General features: G+C 32.3%; 2 protein-coding genes across 3 annotated transcripts; both read right to left on the bottom strand.

Moving 5' to 3' along the window:
- Positions 1 to 2769: 2769 nt before the first annotated feature.
- On the bottom strand, positions 2770 to 3456 carry LOC111419036 (uncharacterized). The gene has a single exon (XM_023051777.2). The coding sequence runs from the start codon at positions 3454 to 3456 to the stop codon at positions 2770 to 2772; it is 687 nt and encodes a 228-aa protein (XP_022907545.1).
- A 1567-nt stretch (positions 3457 to 5023) lies between these two features.
- LOC111419037 (luciferin 4-monooxygenase-like) lies at positions 5024 to 15307 on the bottom strand. 2 transcript variants are annotated; one of them, XM_071200769.1, is made up of 5 exons: positions 9209 to 15307; positions 8945 to 9152; positions 7728 to 8888; positions 7558 to 7675; positions 5024 to 7503 (listed from the first exon to the last, which is right to left on the bottom strand). In XM_071200769.1, coding segments are annotated over exons 1-5 (1596 nt in total). In that variant the 5' UTR covers positions 9317 to 15307; the 3' UTR covers positions 5024 to 7502. The 2 variants fall into 2 exon arrangements, with proteins under 2 accessions (XP_071056870.1, XP_022907546.1); XM_023051778.2 differs by having other exon boundaries at positions 5024 to 7675.
- Between the last annotated feature and the right edge of the window lie 1934 nt (positions 15308 to 17241).

Genomic DNA, 17241 nt, shown 5'->3' with positions numbered 1-17241 from the left:
ACACTCTACAGAGGGGTGTTTTCACCAGCTTCATGTAAAACATGTGCTTACGTAACCTGCAGGTCCGGTCAGGAAGTGAGTGAAAAACCTCAAGTCATTTTTTGATTTTTCCAGAAACTGAGTAGATCTCTTCCGGTCAGGGTAGAGCAGAGTTTTCTTAGCAAAGACATCTGCTGCTGTCCCATCCCAGCTGTCGCAAAAAGCTCTATGGGAGATGAAGTTTATCAGCTTTGATGCTGTATTTACAGCTAGTGGTACAAATGGTTCGGGCAGAGATCGGGGAGATCGGCAACTTGTTAACCGCCCGTTTCGCCAGCCTATTCGTTATTAACGCTTTAAGTTTATTCGTATCTTACTTTTGTACAACGATTAACTATTGCAGTATAAATAACTATTTATGTAACTATTTTATCGAATTTTTATAATTGGTTTTCTTGTTGATGTTTTATTTTTGTAGTCCGGTACTATATCAGTACCTGTTTATGGTATGAATTGGTAAAGCTGATATATCAATACGTCAAAACGTTTTAATCTATCTCAATATGAGTCAAAAAGAGTTAAAGGTAGAGTTACCTTTAGCTCTTTAGTTCGTGATTTATCCCATGCAATCGCCGCAAATGTATAAATAATTTATATTAATTGTTTTAATAATAAAATTGAATGCGTTTTTAAGAATGCAAGAAGATTTATGACTTCTTAACCTGGATATTAACAGTTACCAAACAAAGACCACTTTTAAAGTAACTTGTCATAAAAAATGGAAACGTTTTAATTAAAAATGGAAGCTGTACTTCAAATCCCGATGGAGCACTTCGTTCTAAGCAGAAATGTTCTATTTATCTTAGGCATATTATGCACATCAGACATCTTTTTAGAGTATAGAGTATAGAACAATGTCATTTACATTAAAAGTATGTTGTGAAGTGCTTAGAATTTTACTTTAATATTTTACTATCACATCTTATGATAGTAAAATTATGATAGTAATGAACGTTTTACATTTTTATGAAAAAAGAATGTTTATTAAGTTATGTAAAGTTCGAAATGTATTGCCCCTTTTCATAGAAGCTTTGAAAGTGTACTTGTCGGTTTCTACTGGCGATGACGTTTAACTACCATATAGTTCACTCTTCAAGACCAAGATGAAGAAAGAGGATTGCTTATATCCACATACATATGTACCAAGTTAGTCATAATTGAGAAATAAAAAGATTAGAACTTCAATTAAATAGAGGGTGTTTTTTTAAGCTAGATAGAACTTACGAAAGTGTTAACTGTCAAACGAACTGTGATACTGCGCTCACTTTTTGATATTTATGATCAGTATACTCTGGCAAATCATCATGAACAGATTGACGCTTGAACAACGCTACCAAATTATCCAGAGTTACTTTGAAAATCAGTCATCAATTTGCATAACTTATAGACAACTTCGTGATTTGTATGGCGCACATAATCGTCCATCTGAGCAAGCCATCCGTCGAACAATGGATAGATTTCATACCACATACTCTCTAAATGATGCAATAAAATCACCACGTCGAAGAAATGTGCGTGCTGAAGAGAATATCGCCGCTGCAAACGAATGCGTGGAAGAAGATTCAAATTTATCGATTCGTCGTCGGTCGCAGGAATTAGGGCTTTCTCCGTCCACTACGTGGAAAATTTTGCCCAAAGATCTTGACCTACACCCGTTTAAGATCCAGCTGGTGCAGGAATTAAAACCACGAGATCATCATATGCGTCGTTCTTTCGCCGATTGGACTCTAGAGCAGTTGGAAATTGATCCGATATTTTATCGCAAAATTGTGTTCAGCGACGAGGTTTATTTTTGGCTTGACGGGCCGCCTATGGAGTGAAACCAATCCACTACAGACACTACAGACTCCATTACATCCAGAAAAATGCACCGTTGGTGTGGTTTGCACGCTGGTGGCATCATTGGACCTTATTTCTTCAAAAATAGAGTCGGAGCTCGCGTTACGGTCAATGGAGATCGTTACCTCACCATGATCAATGATTTTTTGTTTGAAAATATGGATGATATTGATCCGGCCAAAATGTGGTTTCAACAGGACGCCGCTACGTGCCAGACAGCGACAGCTACCATCGACTTATTGAAATCAAAATTTGGCGATAAGTTGATTTCGAGAAATGGACATGCCAATTGACCTCCAAGGTGGTGCGATTTGACACCTCTCGATTATTTCCTTGGTTTATGCTGATAAACCAGCAACAACTGACGCCTTGGAGGCCAACATTGTTCGTGTTATTCGTGACATACGGCCAGCAATGCTCGAAAAAGTGGCCCAAAATTGGACTTCCAGAATGCGCTTCGTCAACAACAGCCGCGGTGCCCATATGTAAAATCATTTTTAAATATTAAATGCCATGAATTGATCTTTCGATCAAAAAAATTTTTTGGTTTAAAATTTAATTTTTTGTGTTACTTTTTTCAATTTAAAGTTCTATCGGGCTTAAAAAAACACCCGTTACAACCTGCATCTTGAAGCCTCTATCGCAAGCGATTATGAAATTGTAAATCTTTAAAATTTAACGCAATTTCAAGACTAGCACAATAAATCGAGGATTTAGCCTTAATATTAACGTTCTCATATCAATCAATAAATACAAACACATAATATAATTTCACATATTATTAACTTTAAGAAAACTTTTATTTATTAAATCTAAATTATTATTATTGTAAATTAATTTCTAAATTTTCCTTAAGTTTTGATTAATTTAATAAATTAAATGTTTCAAAAATTATGTGAAGCAACTAAATGGACAACGCTTACTGTTAACACTCAAGATACTGAAAACATCTTGGGAATCCCTCGAAAAAACTTCTTCTTCATCATCTTTGTAATCTTTATATTTAATCTCATAAACCAGATTGAATCCAATTTTTTTAGCCCGTTCAGCTTCCGCAGCATTGTGTGCATCCATTCGAATAATTTTCACTCCAAAATCGGCTGCTACACCCTTAGAAAAATTAATCAACCTTTTTTCCAGATTATAATGCCCGCAACCATCACGAACAGCAACCAAAACAATATAAAAATAGTGCTCTAAATCTTCGTATTTTTTGTATAATTCTTTTCCAACTTCGGTAAGAAACTTATTGATCGTTTGAACACCACCATCTAATCCATAATAAAGGTCAGCTTGTTTATGAACTACGATGTTGCAAGATAATCCGACGACTTCCTCATTTTCATCCGTGATTATAACGGATATGTTTTGACTTAAAGCGATCGTCCAGAATTTTTTTAACGTTTCTTTTACTGTCGGAGTGTTTTCGAAGTTTGCGTATTTCAATAGAAGGGAGTGTGGGAAGTAATATTTTTCGAGGAAGTTAATAACTTTTAATGTATCTTTGCAATTAACCATTGCTATGTTGAAGTTACGCATTGTTAGAGACATCGCGGTGTGTTTAATGTTAAGATACATTTTTGGATTTTTTGATTTAATCGATGAAGCACGATTGTATGCGTTGAACTGTGTGAATTCGTACGGATCGATTTTGCTTTATATAGTGTAGTTTATCGATCGTATTTTGTAAAAGAAAATGAAGTAATCCTTTTTGAAACTGTTAACAATTATTTATTGACAAATAAATTTTTTTTGTTTAGCTCTATAAATGTAACTTATAATGAATTAACAATCTCGATAATTGCATAAAAACTTAATCGATTTCCAATTCTTTATTTAATAAACCAATAAAAATTACGATTATCTACTCATACTGATCTAAGAAGAGGTTCTAAACAATTAAGCGTCTAGAGACTCCCCTTTTTCTCTTCACGTCGCACATAGTAATAAAGCAAATCATTATACAGGTCAAATCTAAATGCGGGGAAAGAGACAAAAAACAACAATAAATGTTAAAGTTTTCTGCAACTTCCGGTTATACCGTAAATGAACCCCTGGAATGTCCTAATTTTTATAGAATTTATTTTCCAGATTCCCGCAAAATTTTAATATAATTTGATATAAGTCAACAACTGTTGCACCATGTTTGAGTTAATTCAGTTTTTTCGAAAATTTTGACAGATGCACCCCTTCACAATATAATTTTTCACAATTACATTCGACTCGAGCCAAATATTATAGTACTACATACACCTATAAAATTTGGGAGATAAAATTTTTTTAAAGAAAGTAGACTTATATTGATTTTTTAATTTATGTAAAATAATGTGAATTTAAACAAATCGTCCAAGATTTATTTGCAGGAGTTTAGGAATAATCTTTACATCAAGTTAAAGGTAAAAAGTCATAATTTGAAATAATCCATAGATTATTTTCTGTAATCTTCTCTTGTTTATAAGTTGTAGAATTTCGTCCATTGTTGTTGCCATTATTGAATGTATACCCAGTATAACCTATAATATATTTTGTCCACGACTACCTTATAATATATACCTTATGAATGAGTTTTCTAAAACAAAATGGTAGTCATTTTTCACGGAGTGAATAATAGCGGTGAATAATAATCATTATCCACGGGTAGCCATCTTGACCAGACTGATAATAATTATTTGAAACGTTAAAAGTTCAAAAAACGTCAATTTAATTCAATTTTTTAGGAGTTTCTAAATGTTTGACATTAAAAAAACCTAAACAAATTCCTTTTTTCGTATGATTTAAGCATAAATTAATTAATTTTCCTAAAGAAAACGACGTTTTATAAAACTGGCATTTAATTTTGACAAATTGTTGTGAAGTTGGTTACAGTTAGTAACATTGAATTTGTGTCACCTTTATTCAAAAATTTATTTAAAAAATAAATTTATGGAATCAATTTCAATAGTCGTTGACAAAGTATAGTATTCTACTCGCATATAATGAGCTATTATTCACTCAGGTTAATTATTATTATATTAATATACTATTATCCACAATCACCTTATAATTGAAGTTTTATCCACACTTATGAACCGTATAAAGTACCACTTTATTCACTAGTGAAATAAAGTTACTTTACTCCACTAGTGGAATAATTAAAAATACAATCTAAATCAATCACATCCTATTTATTATTTATATTAACATTAACATTTATATTAATAGACATTTCATTCTTTGATTTCAAGCCCTTGTCAAAAACTCTTCGACGTGTGTTCTTGACTGATTCTTCAAATAGGCCATGAGCTTACTATATTTTCCGATGTCTATGTTTTTATAGACCTTTATAGCGGCTTCCAGCATCGAATACTTCGACCACATGGATGAAATTGCATACCTCTTCTTCAAATTTAAGAAATACGATAGCAAGACTTCATCATTTATTGTTATTACCCCCCGTTTTTTTTTCGAGAAAGGCATCAGTAGATAGAAATTTGAATTAAGATAGAATTTTTCGATAGTGATTAAACAGTTATTAAAGAAAGACATCCATAATTCTATTAAGCGGATTTTGGATGGCCATTGTGCGTATGCAAACTATTATTTTCATCAAAATAATAAAGACGAAAGTATTGTTTTGCAAATTAAATGTTGTTGCGCTGAACTATTGTTACAAGAAACACAAGCGCAGATCCTAACATCACCTGCTGGAGGTAAGGGGAATTTATAAATACCAGTTGCAATTTAAATAAGTTAGTTTTCTATTCATTTCTAGGGAACTCCCATCGGCAACCCAGTGCAATTCTTGGTATACCGCGACGCGGTTTGATTTCAAACTTTATGAAATCAATAAAAAGAAAATGAATAAAATAGTGAATTTAATTATCTCTTTATTACATTTTTTTATATTACTTTTTAAATAACATAATTAGTTAAATTACCGTTAAGCTGTTTTTTAGATGTATGTTTTCTTAAGAAACTTTTGAAATAATAATTTAAACTTTTTAGAAAAAGTAGCATTAACCGCCGTGAACGTTAACTATATATTCATAAATGAAGTTGGTATATTTTTTTTAATTTAAAACATTTTCGATTTTTGCCATTATTAGACATTATTTTAATTTTGCAAACAAATTAGTACAAAGTGTAAGCTTTAAGATAAGAAAGTCGTTTCATAGTTCTTATAAGTAAAGTGGGTATGATGTTTTAAAGTTTAACAAATATTTTCGGTTTTTGCTATTATTAAACGCTGACATTTTTCGTTTTTCATCTTGAAAATTCTTAATTAATTCAATGAAGTTCAGTACAAAATTTGATTATTATAGATATGAAATACAAATTCAAAAATGTCGTGTCTCAAGAACGAATGAAGATATTATCATGAAATAAACAACATTTTAAAGCAAATGTAATGAAGATTCAATGTTCCATAAATAATTTCTTATTTTCCTTAATCATCGTTGTTATGCTTTTTTTAATCCAACTCTGTATGTTTGGTTGTTAAACATACACTGAGAGAAATATATTCTTGAACGAAGATGTATGAACTTCATGTTAGTTGGCATTCCCTCATATATGGCAATTTTCGTTGTAAACATAGTAATTTATCGAAAAATTCCAAGTCCCTACCCTACACTGAAGTTGATATCTACAAAAGTCGGAGTTCTCGAGTACGGCGCAGTATAGAAATTTTCACAGATAAGCGGGCAGTCGCCACAGACTGCCAACATGAATCCGTCCCTATTGGAAAACGATTTACTGATTACGATTATATGCTAGTATTGCTGTTTGCATAGCTATCTGGTGTGAAATTTCTGGTTTCATTAATTTTATTATTCTCAAATGTTATATTAAGGCTGAATGTACAACGAGCATGTTAAAAACTATGCGTAAAAATAAGAAGGAATTTCCAGAAAAGGTGTTATTAAACCTCAAAATTTTACACAAAAATAGGGCATTACAGTTCCCTATTTGGACTCTATGCCATACCATCTAGTTGAGTATACTGCGTATATCCAAGAAAAATAAGGTCGTCTTAGTATTGTCAATAATGAGTCGTGATCGTAATATAGATGATAAACAAAGGCAGAGAGGCAGACAATAAAACTAAGCTTGTGGTCGATTTAGTTGACCAGTTGATGTTGAGCATTGAACACGTTATTTGCGCCATAATCCGTTACTATCTCTATAAATCAAACAATATTGACTAAACTTACAAGACACACTCTGAAAAACTTTCTAAACAGTCGTAAAAAAATTAATATTTATTTTTTGAAAGCCTTTGTTTTGTTTAACACCTGAAAAAACATGGATTACAATTGTAATCAATGCATGGTAAAACAGAGATAAATGAGATGTCTTATCTTTGGTAGTATCAGACAGGTCAGAATCAACATAACATTCATAAATGCCTTCAACGTCACTTGAACATCAACAGTGCAATTAATACAAATTTACTGGTTCCAAATAGTTAATAATACTTGAACTAAAATTAGAACTAAAGCTAGAACTAACACTAGAAACTTTCGGGTTTTGCCGTTGAATTCACACCGACCGTGAAAGCCTTCGTGCTTAAGTTAATAATAGGTTGGGAAACAGTATTTTTTTTAGATTTTATTATTGTCATTAATAACTGTATTGTACTTGATTCTAAAAAAAACTACGTGCAATACTTATTCAAAAACTAGTAAAACGTGTTATTACTAAACACAATTAAAAGAATCTCTTAAAACTTTTCTTTTTATTTTCCCTGTCGATGTTTTTGGTAAATCTTCCACGAAATAAATGCCTCCTCGTAAATGTTTCGTTTTCGATATTCGTTCTTAAAAACATAAAACTTAAAATTTATTACAATTAAAAAAAAATGATATTACCTGCTACATATTGAATCAATTCATCTTCAGTTACATCTACATTGGGTTGTTTAACCACAAATCCAGTGGGTAATTCCCCGGCCAATTCATCTGGTGTACCAACAACGCAAGCCGCTTTCACCTTTGGATGTGATATTAAAATCCCCTCGATTTCAACCGGTGACACTTGAAACCCTTTATATTTAATGACATCTTTAAGTCTATCGACGATAAAAACGAATCCTTCCTCGTCGTAATAACCATAATCACCAGTGTGCAACCATCCATCAACGAAACTATTTTTAGTGGCTTCTGGGTTACGATAATAACCTTTTGTAACCATTCTACCTTTTATAAGAATTTCACCACGTTCATGGGCTCCTAAACGTTTTCCAAATTCATCGCAAATACAAAGCGACATTCCAGGAACTACTTTTCCTGCTGATCCAACTTTTTTCTCACCAGTTCGCATCATTACTACCCCTAATGTTGCCTCCGTTAAACCATACCCTTGACGAAAACATTTTAAATTTGGAAATAACTCGACGAGTTGTTCTTCGACTTTCTCGCTTAAAGAGTTGCTTCCACAAAAAAGTTCTTCGATTGTCGAAACGTTGTAATTTTTAAAAATAGGACTCTTAACTAAAGTGTAAGCAATTGTTGGGACGATCGCTAGATGTGTTATGTGGTGTTTTTCGATTGATTCTAAGTATAATTTTTCGTTGAACCGTTTCATCATAATAATTTGGTTACCTCTTATTACAGCAGCTATGTTTATTACTAAGCCGAAAACGTGGAAAAATGGGAGTATTGAAAACACGATTTCTTCTTTTACCAAGGAAACTCTAGGGTCGTATAATTGATTAACTCTCATTGATATGTTATCGTGAGTTATCATAACAGCTTTTGGTAATCCGGTTGTACCAGAAGAAGAGGTAATAAAAGCGATTTGATCAATTGGATTGACGTCTTTAGGTTTAAAGTTATCGATGCAAAAATTTTTGTTATAATTTTTTTCTATAAACGTACTTAAAGTGTCGTAGCCTGAAACATCTTCATCGTCTAAGATTATTATTTTTAAATCTTGAAATTTACTTTTTTCTTCAATAAAAATATTTAATAATTTCGAAGATATAAAAACAATTTTTGGTTGGTAAATATCATACAGATGTAAAAATTCATCTGAAATAATTAACTTTTTTATATTTAATAAGAAAACTATATATATAAAAGAATACTTTTCGTGTAAGTTTGATTAATAAATCCAGAAATCATTCCAAGAAATAATCCAGCAACTACAGGAACGTAGTAAAAAACACTATTTTCCCCAGAAATGACCAAAACATCGTTTTGTTTAAAACCACAACATCGAAGACTTTCAGCTAATTTATAAGATAAAATTAAAAATTCTTTGTTTGTAATCTTTTGATCAGTTGAAACATCAATCTAAAATTGATCGTATTACTAAGTATAATTTATTCTTACGTGCAAGTTTCGTTCACAAATAAAACGTTGTCATCTTTTTCTTTGAGTTTATCAAATAATCTAGTTCCAAGAGATACCAATGGAATATGTGTTAATAGTTTTGGTCCGTGTAAAATACGATCCATGTTTTAATAACAATTTGAAAAGTTCAAAATCAGACTAATTGCAATCCGTCTAATAGCTTAGCAAAACAATTACAAACCAACATTTACAGAACGACAAAGTTATTTATTGAATTAATTGTTTTATATATGAAAAACTAAAAAAATTAATTGCTACTGAAACCTTGAATTAACTTTTTGTTTCAAATAAATAAATAATAAAAAACGCGTCTTGAGTAAATAACCGTGTAGGTATACAATTAAAAACATCCAATTAAATCAAACTAAATTTAAATTGAAACAAAATATACATGAATAATCTATTAAAGAAATGCCAATAATTTTATTTTTCGTGTAAACATGGAGATTTTTTAACGAAAATGAATAATAATACAAATACAAGGAAATGAATTAAAAAAATATAACAGCATCCAGGATATTAAATCTATTCCAAAAATCTTTACCGACTGAATTATCTTCCTGATTCAGAGGTTAATTGAAATGGTTAAAATCTTTTATTACAGTGCGGTGTATTGACCACGAAATGAAGATGCTAAATGTAGCTTGGCAAATCACGCCAGTAAACTGTTGGGTGTGCTGAAAAAGTGCTAAGGTTGATGACTGTGTGATTGTGAAGTGTGACGGATGTTGTGGACGTTCCTACCAGGATATTTTAAACCAAGCTTTCTTTTCGCGAATAGAAGTCCTGATTTTTAAAAAGAATTAATTTATTTTATTCTAAACATATAGATTTATTATTGATTCTAACACAATAATTGAAGAACTTAAATTAAATTATTGTACGCGACGCTTTGTACAGGCTGTCTCAGCAAGACCGGTCATTAGACGTTTCTGAGGTTCTGGAAAATAAAAATTTGAGAATTCAGACTTAAGTATTATCAATTGCGTTCTCTTCGACTAAAATATTTTCAGATTTCTAACACTTCCGGTTATACCGGAAGTCGCAACCTACTTAATTTTTTTAAATGGAAGAGCCTGTATATTTTTCAAGTTTGGATTTGTCTGTTTTCAAGGCTTACGAATAACTTTACTTTTTGCAATTTGATTCAGCCGTTCTCGAGTTATTTGAATTTTTCTAGAAAAATCTGCTCCAGCAGACATTTGTTCCAAAAATCAGAGGACACTCGATTTCTGAGATATCAATTTAGGATTCAGAAAATGCTTAAGCAACATGAGTATGTTTTGGTGCCAAGAACGGCTGTCTAGATCGTTTGATCACTTTACTATGGCACGTTAACTTCTCGAAATTTTGAAGTACCATTACTTTATTTTCTTAAATAGCATCCCCCATATTTTATTACTTAGTCGTCTTCGGCGTCTCATTTTACATCTTTTATACTCCATATGTCCTATACCTAATATTAATAGTTTGGTAAATAATTAAAGGTTTTTGAAAAATGCACACATATCATATCGATATTAACCTAGTCTGCCATGGAAAACAAATGTTTAATGACTTATTGAAAAACGTCAAAGTAAGATTTACGTTGTTTGATGCTTGTGAGTCTAAAACCAGTTAAAATGGATATCAATAACGTAATAGTATATTAAAAAACAAGTTTCGTAAGACGCGCTTGAAATGCACGAATTCAAGTTGAAAAACGAGTGGCGAAGCCACGAGTTTTTTAATGAATGAGTGCTTTAAATTTTATGAAACGTGTTTTTTATGCTATTTTTTGTAATTCGCATTTTTATCCTTTTTTTTTAAGAAAAATAAAATAAATTTTGTCAATGTAGGGAAAAAGGTAGTTGGTAACATCGTAACACTTAGGGGGCGTGATGGCTCAGCGTGTTAGCTCTCGGGTTAACACGCAGACGTCCCGGGTTCGAACCCCGGTGAATTCACGTTGAGTCGCCCCCCGTCCTTCGGAGGGGACGTTAAGCCGTCGGTCCCGGCAACCAGTCGTCAATCTCTGGTTGTCGTTAGCACGCATGTGTGTGAGGCTCGACTTATAGGGACGAATGCGCGTAAGCGCCCTCTGACCCCTCGGGGTCGGGGCGGCGGTAACTCGTCATTGGAAACGAGTAAGCGGTATCGTCACCTAACGAGATCTTCTCTATCATCTCGAGCCTCCAAGGGTGTTTGCACAAGGGGCCCACTGGGGCCTAAGTGCGCGTAAAAATTACGCACCCGTCTACATACATACATACATACATCGTAACACTTGAAAATAGAAATTTTAATTGACAATTAGAAACTGTCAAAACACAAAAAACACAAATGTTTCATATACACCTCCCAAAATAAGAGAAATTGCTCAATGTTCAATGTCCTCATCATTGTGGACCTTATATTCGATGCTAAGAACGTGTATAAACATCCATAGACAAAAATTGTCATATTGACAACTAGAAAAATTAATGACCCAATGTCACCAACTTGAACTGGTTCCATAAAATGTTATTAAAATCTCATTACAGCATCGGATGCTGTAAGTTATTATGTAAGTCATTACCGTCGCGAATTACAAAAAGAATGTTTACACAAATGAAGAAATCCTTAATTTATTTTTTATGCACGGAAAGTGCGACAATGTTCTTAGTAGAACTTGCAAAATGTTTAATGAAAATTATCCACATTTACCTCCAATGACAAAAGGTAAATTTAGAAGAATAGAAGCAAATTTTTTGCATTTTGGACGAATTAACCACGTGCTAAACTGACCAAAAAATGTAGTAGATAATACAGTGGAAGAGGTAAATACCTTGGCCCAGTCCCATTCTGAGCCCAGTTCCAACGCCTCAATTCGAGCTGCCAAAGAAGATCTGGGAATCATACTACGAAAATTGTCCCGCTTTTCATGTATAAAAAATAAATTAAGAATTTCTTCATTTTAGTTTGGTTGCTCGCCAATACTTGGACGACGAACACCCAGACCGTTGTATCGGACGAGGAGGTCCGCACTCTTGGTCACCGCGATCTCCCGAACTTAATTGTTTAAATTTTTTCTTTTGCTGCCATCTGAAAACCCTAGTCTACGCTACTCTAGTTGAAAATGTTGACCAATTAAGAGAGCGCATTCTTGTATCTTGCGACATAATTCGGAACACTCCGGGAATTTTCCTGCGTGTTAGACAGTCAATGCGTCCAAGAATTGCTGCTTGTATTGAAGCTAACGGCGGAAATTTCCAACATTTAATTTAACTGTGTATGATTTGCAACTGTTTTTTTTTTAATTATGCAATTATGAATTTTACTTTTGTTACTTGTTCTAACGTTTTAGTAAAACAAAATTTTTATTTCAAAAAATTGACCATGTTATTCCACATAAAAGTTGATTTTTCTCGAAAACGGTCAACTTTAGAGCTCATAACTTTCAGTACCGTTTTTGTGTAAAAAACATTGGTTCAAATGGGCGTCTCAAAACCGTAGATTTTCCAGTGGCGTAGAAGTTCCCTTCAAAATCTTCACCAATTATGACTTTAAAAAATATTTTTCTCGCACAAAACTTAGCTTATTATGAGTAGAAAATGCTGTTCAGCTCTTATAAGGGTATTTTTTGTACGATAAACGGTTCCGGAGATATTCGCAAAAAACTATTTTTTTTTACTAAATTTCAACACCCTGTATCTCGAAAATGGTGCATTATAGAGGGTAAGTTGATAGAAACTTTTTTTCAAATTTTACTATGCCAGCTTCTTTGTCAGCTTTTACGAAAATTGTATCGTTATATAGTTAATATATTGTTTCATTTAGAATTTTTTACGCTGGGTGGAACAATTTTGTTTGATAGCATTGAAACATTTCGTAAACGACACGGTTTGTTTGAAATGATTACTGTATTAAAAATGAATAATAATATAAATTTTAAACAATTAGTTATCACTGAAAGAATTAAATTTATTGAAAAAATATATGAAGATTATATTTAAAGTGATTCGTTATGGTGGATTTTTTACTAGAATATTATCTCCCTTTGAATTGAAGCAATGGGAAACAACCCCAAACAATCTTATTTTAAATTTATTACATAGCCATTGCTACGAATTTTATATTTCTTGCATTCACGATGTATGCTTATTCGGTGAAATTATTAATCGTACGAATTGAAAACTTTAAAAACAGAATTAATAACGCACATTTGACGGAGAATAAGAAATATAATTCTAAAATTAATTACCTAATTTAAAGAGGAATTTTTTAGCTTTATTGCGATTATTTTGATTTTGTTTAAATGGACAATAAAGTATCTACCCTTGCATTTATTATTACTGTGTAGTATTTAGTTGTAGTATTGCAAATTTATTTAATGGTATTATTTTATTAAGAGTGGGTGTAATTAAAAAGAGATGTAACATCTTAATTTGTGTTTAAACCCTCATGCTAAAGTTTGTCAAAAGCCTATGCTTCGTCTAAGAAAATTTTAGACCAGCCTTTTATCCGCTAACAATTTTTCTATTATATCCATTACTCATTGTAGAACGCTTACGTCGAAACCCAGACTAATGATTCGGTATCAGCTTTTTCATTTCGATTGTTGGTATTAATCGTGTCAATAAAAGACTTTTAAAGCGTATGACATCACCGGAAGGAGCGATATTGGTCTATAGAAAAACACTTCATTAACAGGTTTCATAATAACTTCAGCTGCCTTCCAAAGTCTGGGAACATATGTCAGTCTGCAGGCAGCATTCATTAGGTTTTCAGCTAACTATGATTTTTCTTGAAAGATTTTTTAATTGCTGTCCTGATAGGGGATCACTTTTACCTTGTGGCACTTCTTTTTAAACAAGCAAAAGGGCAAACAAAACACCAGACGATGTCAAGGTTACGTAAAGGTTTACTTACCACAGCCAGCCTTTAGACAGTGGAGACGGCGTGGATTTAAAGTAATATTCAAAGATGTTAATGGACGCCACGGACTTATATAAAACCTTTACGAACGTATTTGACCACACCCTAATCAAGTCCGAACTTAGAGTTACAGAAAGGAATGAGAACAAATAACCAACAACCACATTTGAAACTGAAGAAAGAATATCTATATTATATGTAATCGTAGAAAAATATTCATGTATACACATGTAAATATACGTGGGTATATAAAAAATATGTAATGACAATTGGAACAAAGTTCCCAAATTATAAGAATAAAGTTTATACAACTTAATCAAAATGTTGCTGTAATCGCATACAAAAAAAAATATAGCACCCCCCTGTATCGTAAGTTACACAATTACGATCCTAACTTTATTTAAAATAAATGAACAAAAAAACATTATCGCGAAAACTTTTCATATTGGCCAATTTGAACAGTAAGGGGATATCAAAAATAAACGATAAAAAAAAGAATTATAACCCCAAATGCAATTACCCTTACAAAAATGTAAATAATTAAAAAATAATACTTTGAATTGTCAAGACAACAAAAAAAGTTAACAATTAATATATATCAGATTTTAGAAGTTGAGTAACTAACTTCTCTGATCAAAATTCAGATTTTATACAAAAAATAATAAAGTTGATATTCACATAAAACAAAAAAAATACAACTTAGCCTTAATCTTCTACGGGCCCAAACAGTATTCCACGGTTCCAATTCCAATCCAATTCAGAATAATCTTCTCCAAACAGATAACAAAGGTACCAAAATATTGAGGTTATGGATGACCCAAATCTGTCATCAACAGATTTCAAATGACTTTCAAACGACCTTCGATGGCGCAGTTTCAAGATGACGTTCTAAAAATTCTTCCACTAAAATTCTGTACCAAGGGGAAGATGATCTCGTCGATTGGTGGGTTGATAATCGTTCAACACGATTAAGACATTCCACGGAGGACCAAAACGCCTCCAATAAAATAACCTTCGTTGAAACGATGATGGCGTCGCTGTTAACGTACGTGATCCAGTTTTATATCCGCAATTGCGACGTCGAAATTTATCGACTAATAATAGATACGGAAGTCCACAAATCCCATCAAATGGTCGAAGAACAATCCCAGTAACAACCAAACTCAATGATTGATTCTTCAAAAGGACTAAACCATTCTAAAATTTAACTGAACCACTAACGACAGTGAGACAAGATCTTCTCGAGACCACGACCTTTTCTCGTCTCTCCCAGATCCACCCAGATCGCGACCGGAAATTTAACGTTCCGCATTCATCCGACCAATCAAAAAGAAGCACGCAACAACTCCACTAAAAAAAGCGCGAACTATTAGAATATGAATACGAAAAATAACGATTTAAAGAACGAAATCTAAGAAATTCAATAACCTCAAACGGAACCGTTACATACGTAAGTCGTTATGTAAAAGAAACAACAAATAGTGACATAAATAATGTTAAAAGAATCCTAAAATATCTAAACACTAATAAAAATATCGGAATTGGATATAAACTAAACACGGGGCTTGACAATATAAAATTAAGTGCTTACTGTGATGCAGACTATGCAAATTGCGAAGAAACGCGAAAAAGCACATCGGGTTACATAATATTTCTTAAGGAAGGACCGATAACTTGGAGCGCGAAAAGACAACAAATTGTATCATTGTCAACAACAGAGGCAGAATATATTGCTGCAGCTGAATGCTGTAAGGAGATTTTATTTGAAGTGTTTAATAGAGGAGATTACTGGAAGGAAGATAGAAGCGACATTGTATAATAAAAGTGCAATCAGTTTAGTGAAAAGTGGCGTTATAAGTAAACGCAGCAAGCATATAGATGTTAGGTATCATTACATAACAGACATTGTAAAACAACAAGACATTACTTTGAGATATTGTAATACTGAAAACAATACAAGTGATATATTCACAAAACCTCTGGAAAGGGTAAAGTTTGAAGGTTTTAGAAAACAAATTGTAAATTTTGTGTAAGTAGCTTTAGTTATCTTGTTAAATAAAAAGAGGATTATTTTCTTTGTTTACGGGCGGATGTTGTAATATTTAAATATATTGTAAACTGTTGTAATACTTAAATATATTGTAAACAAATAAAATACAGGTTATGCAACCAAGGTTGCATTTTAGAAATAGGAATAACCGTGCGCCCAAGAATCGAGGCAAAGAGTCGAGGTTGAGCGTTAGTAAAGTTAAGTTGTATTGAGTTGTTGTGTCAGAAGAAATATATCCTTTTTACTTTCATCTTTCGTAAACCTTAGTTTAATTTGGATACATTGCGCTCTGAATAAAAATCACAACATTGTTTTTGTTGAATGTTTGATTTTACTGACTATTAATAAATTCGCTGCAAAAAACTTTAAAGTGTTATAATTTCGAAGATGATTGAAATAGAACATGTGTTCATTAACATATTTTTTTTGGTAATTGGATTAGCTATCATATGTCAAAGTTTGATGGTGAGCTAATAAATCACCCAGTATACATATTGATGACATCAATGGGGTACATCAAGGGTAAATTTAAAAGATGCGAAGATAAAGGAAAAGGGTAATCATTACCTCCTGACTGGAAAATTAAACCAAGATATTTTGGAGAATCAATTTTCTATACAAACAGCGCGGGAGTATTCAAAAATGCAACAGTGCGCAATTTTCAAGCTACGTTTAAAAGTAACGCTATTTGGAACCTTTTAAGACCCCCAAAAACAGGAAGTTATGCTAGGACCAGCTCTGAAACTGTATTAAATGTGGACGCAACATTGATACAAGAATCAAACACCTCTATATTCGAAAGCGCATTCTCGATAAGAAGTAAAACAATCTATAAGGAATGTAAAAATGTTTAATAAAATTTTAAAAGTCGTGGGAAGAGTAATAAACGAAGTATTGTTCAACATAATTAAAGTTTTTCGTGATACAAATATAAATGGACATGTTAATTAATGATTTCTCAGACCATCCGCTTAATATTATTTCAATAAATTTATGCAAATTACGACACATTAGTTTAATAATTTAGTATTGGACTATGTGTTGGAAGTTTTAAGGAAACGTTTCTAAAATATTTAAATCGTT

This window comes from Onthophagus taurus, unplaced genomic scaffold (assembly GCF_036711975.1).
Source record: "Onthophagus taurus isolate NC unplaced genomic scaffold, IU_Otau_3.0 ScKx7SY_14, whole genome shotgun sequence".
NCBI lineage: Eukaryota > Metazoa > Arthropoda > Insecta > Coleoptera > Scarabaeidae > Onthophagus > Onthophagus taurus.
This window is presented reverse-complemented; position numbering and strand designations above follow the sequence as displayed.

Excerpts from the sequence above, each read along its gene's own strand:
- LOC111419037 (XM_023051778.2), bottom strand. The coding sequence starts at position 9,316 with ATGGATCGTATTTTACACGGACCAAAACTATTAACACATATTCCATTG. Across the intron at positions 9,153-9,208 it reads AAGATGACAACGTTTTATTT|ATTGATGTTTCAACTGATCA; the intron begins GTGAACGAAACT and ends GATCAATTTTAG. Across the intron at positions 7,676-7,727 it reads ATTGATTCAATATGTAGCAG|AACGAATATCGAAAACGAAA; the intron begins GTAATATCATTT and ends TATGTTTTTAAG.
- LOC111419036 (XM_023051777.2), bottom strand. The coding sequence starts at position 3,456 with ATGTATCTTAACATTAAACACACCGCGATGTCTCTAACAATGCGTAAC.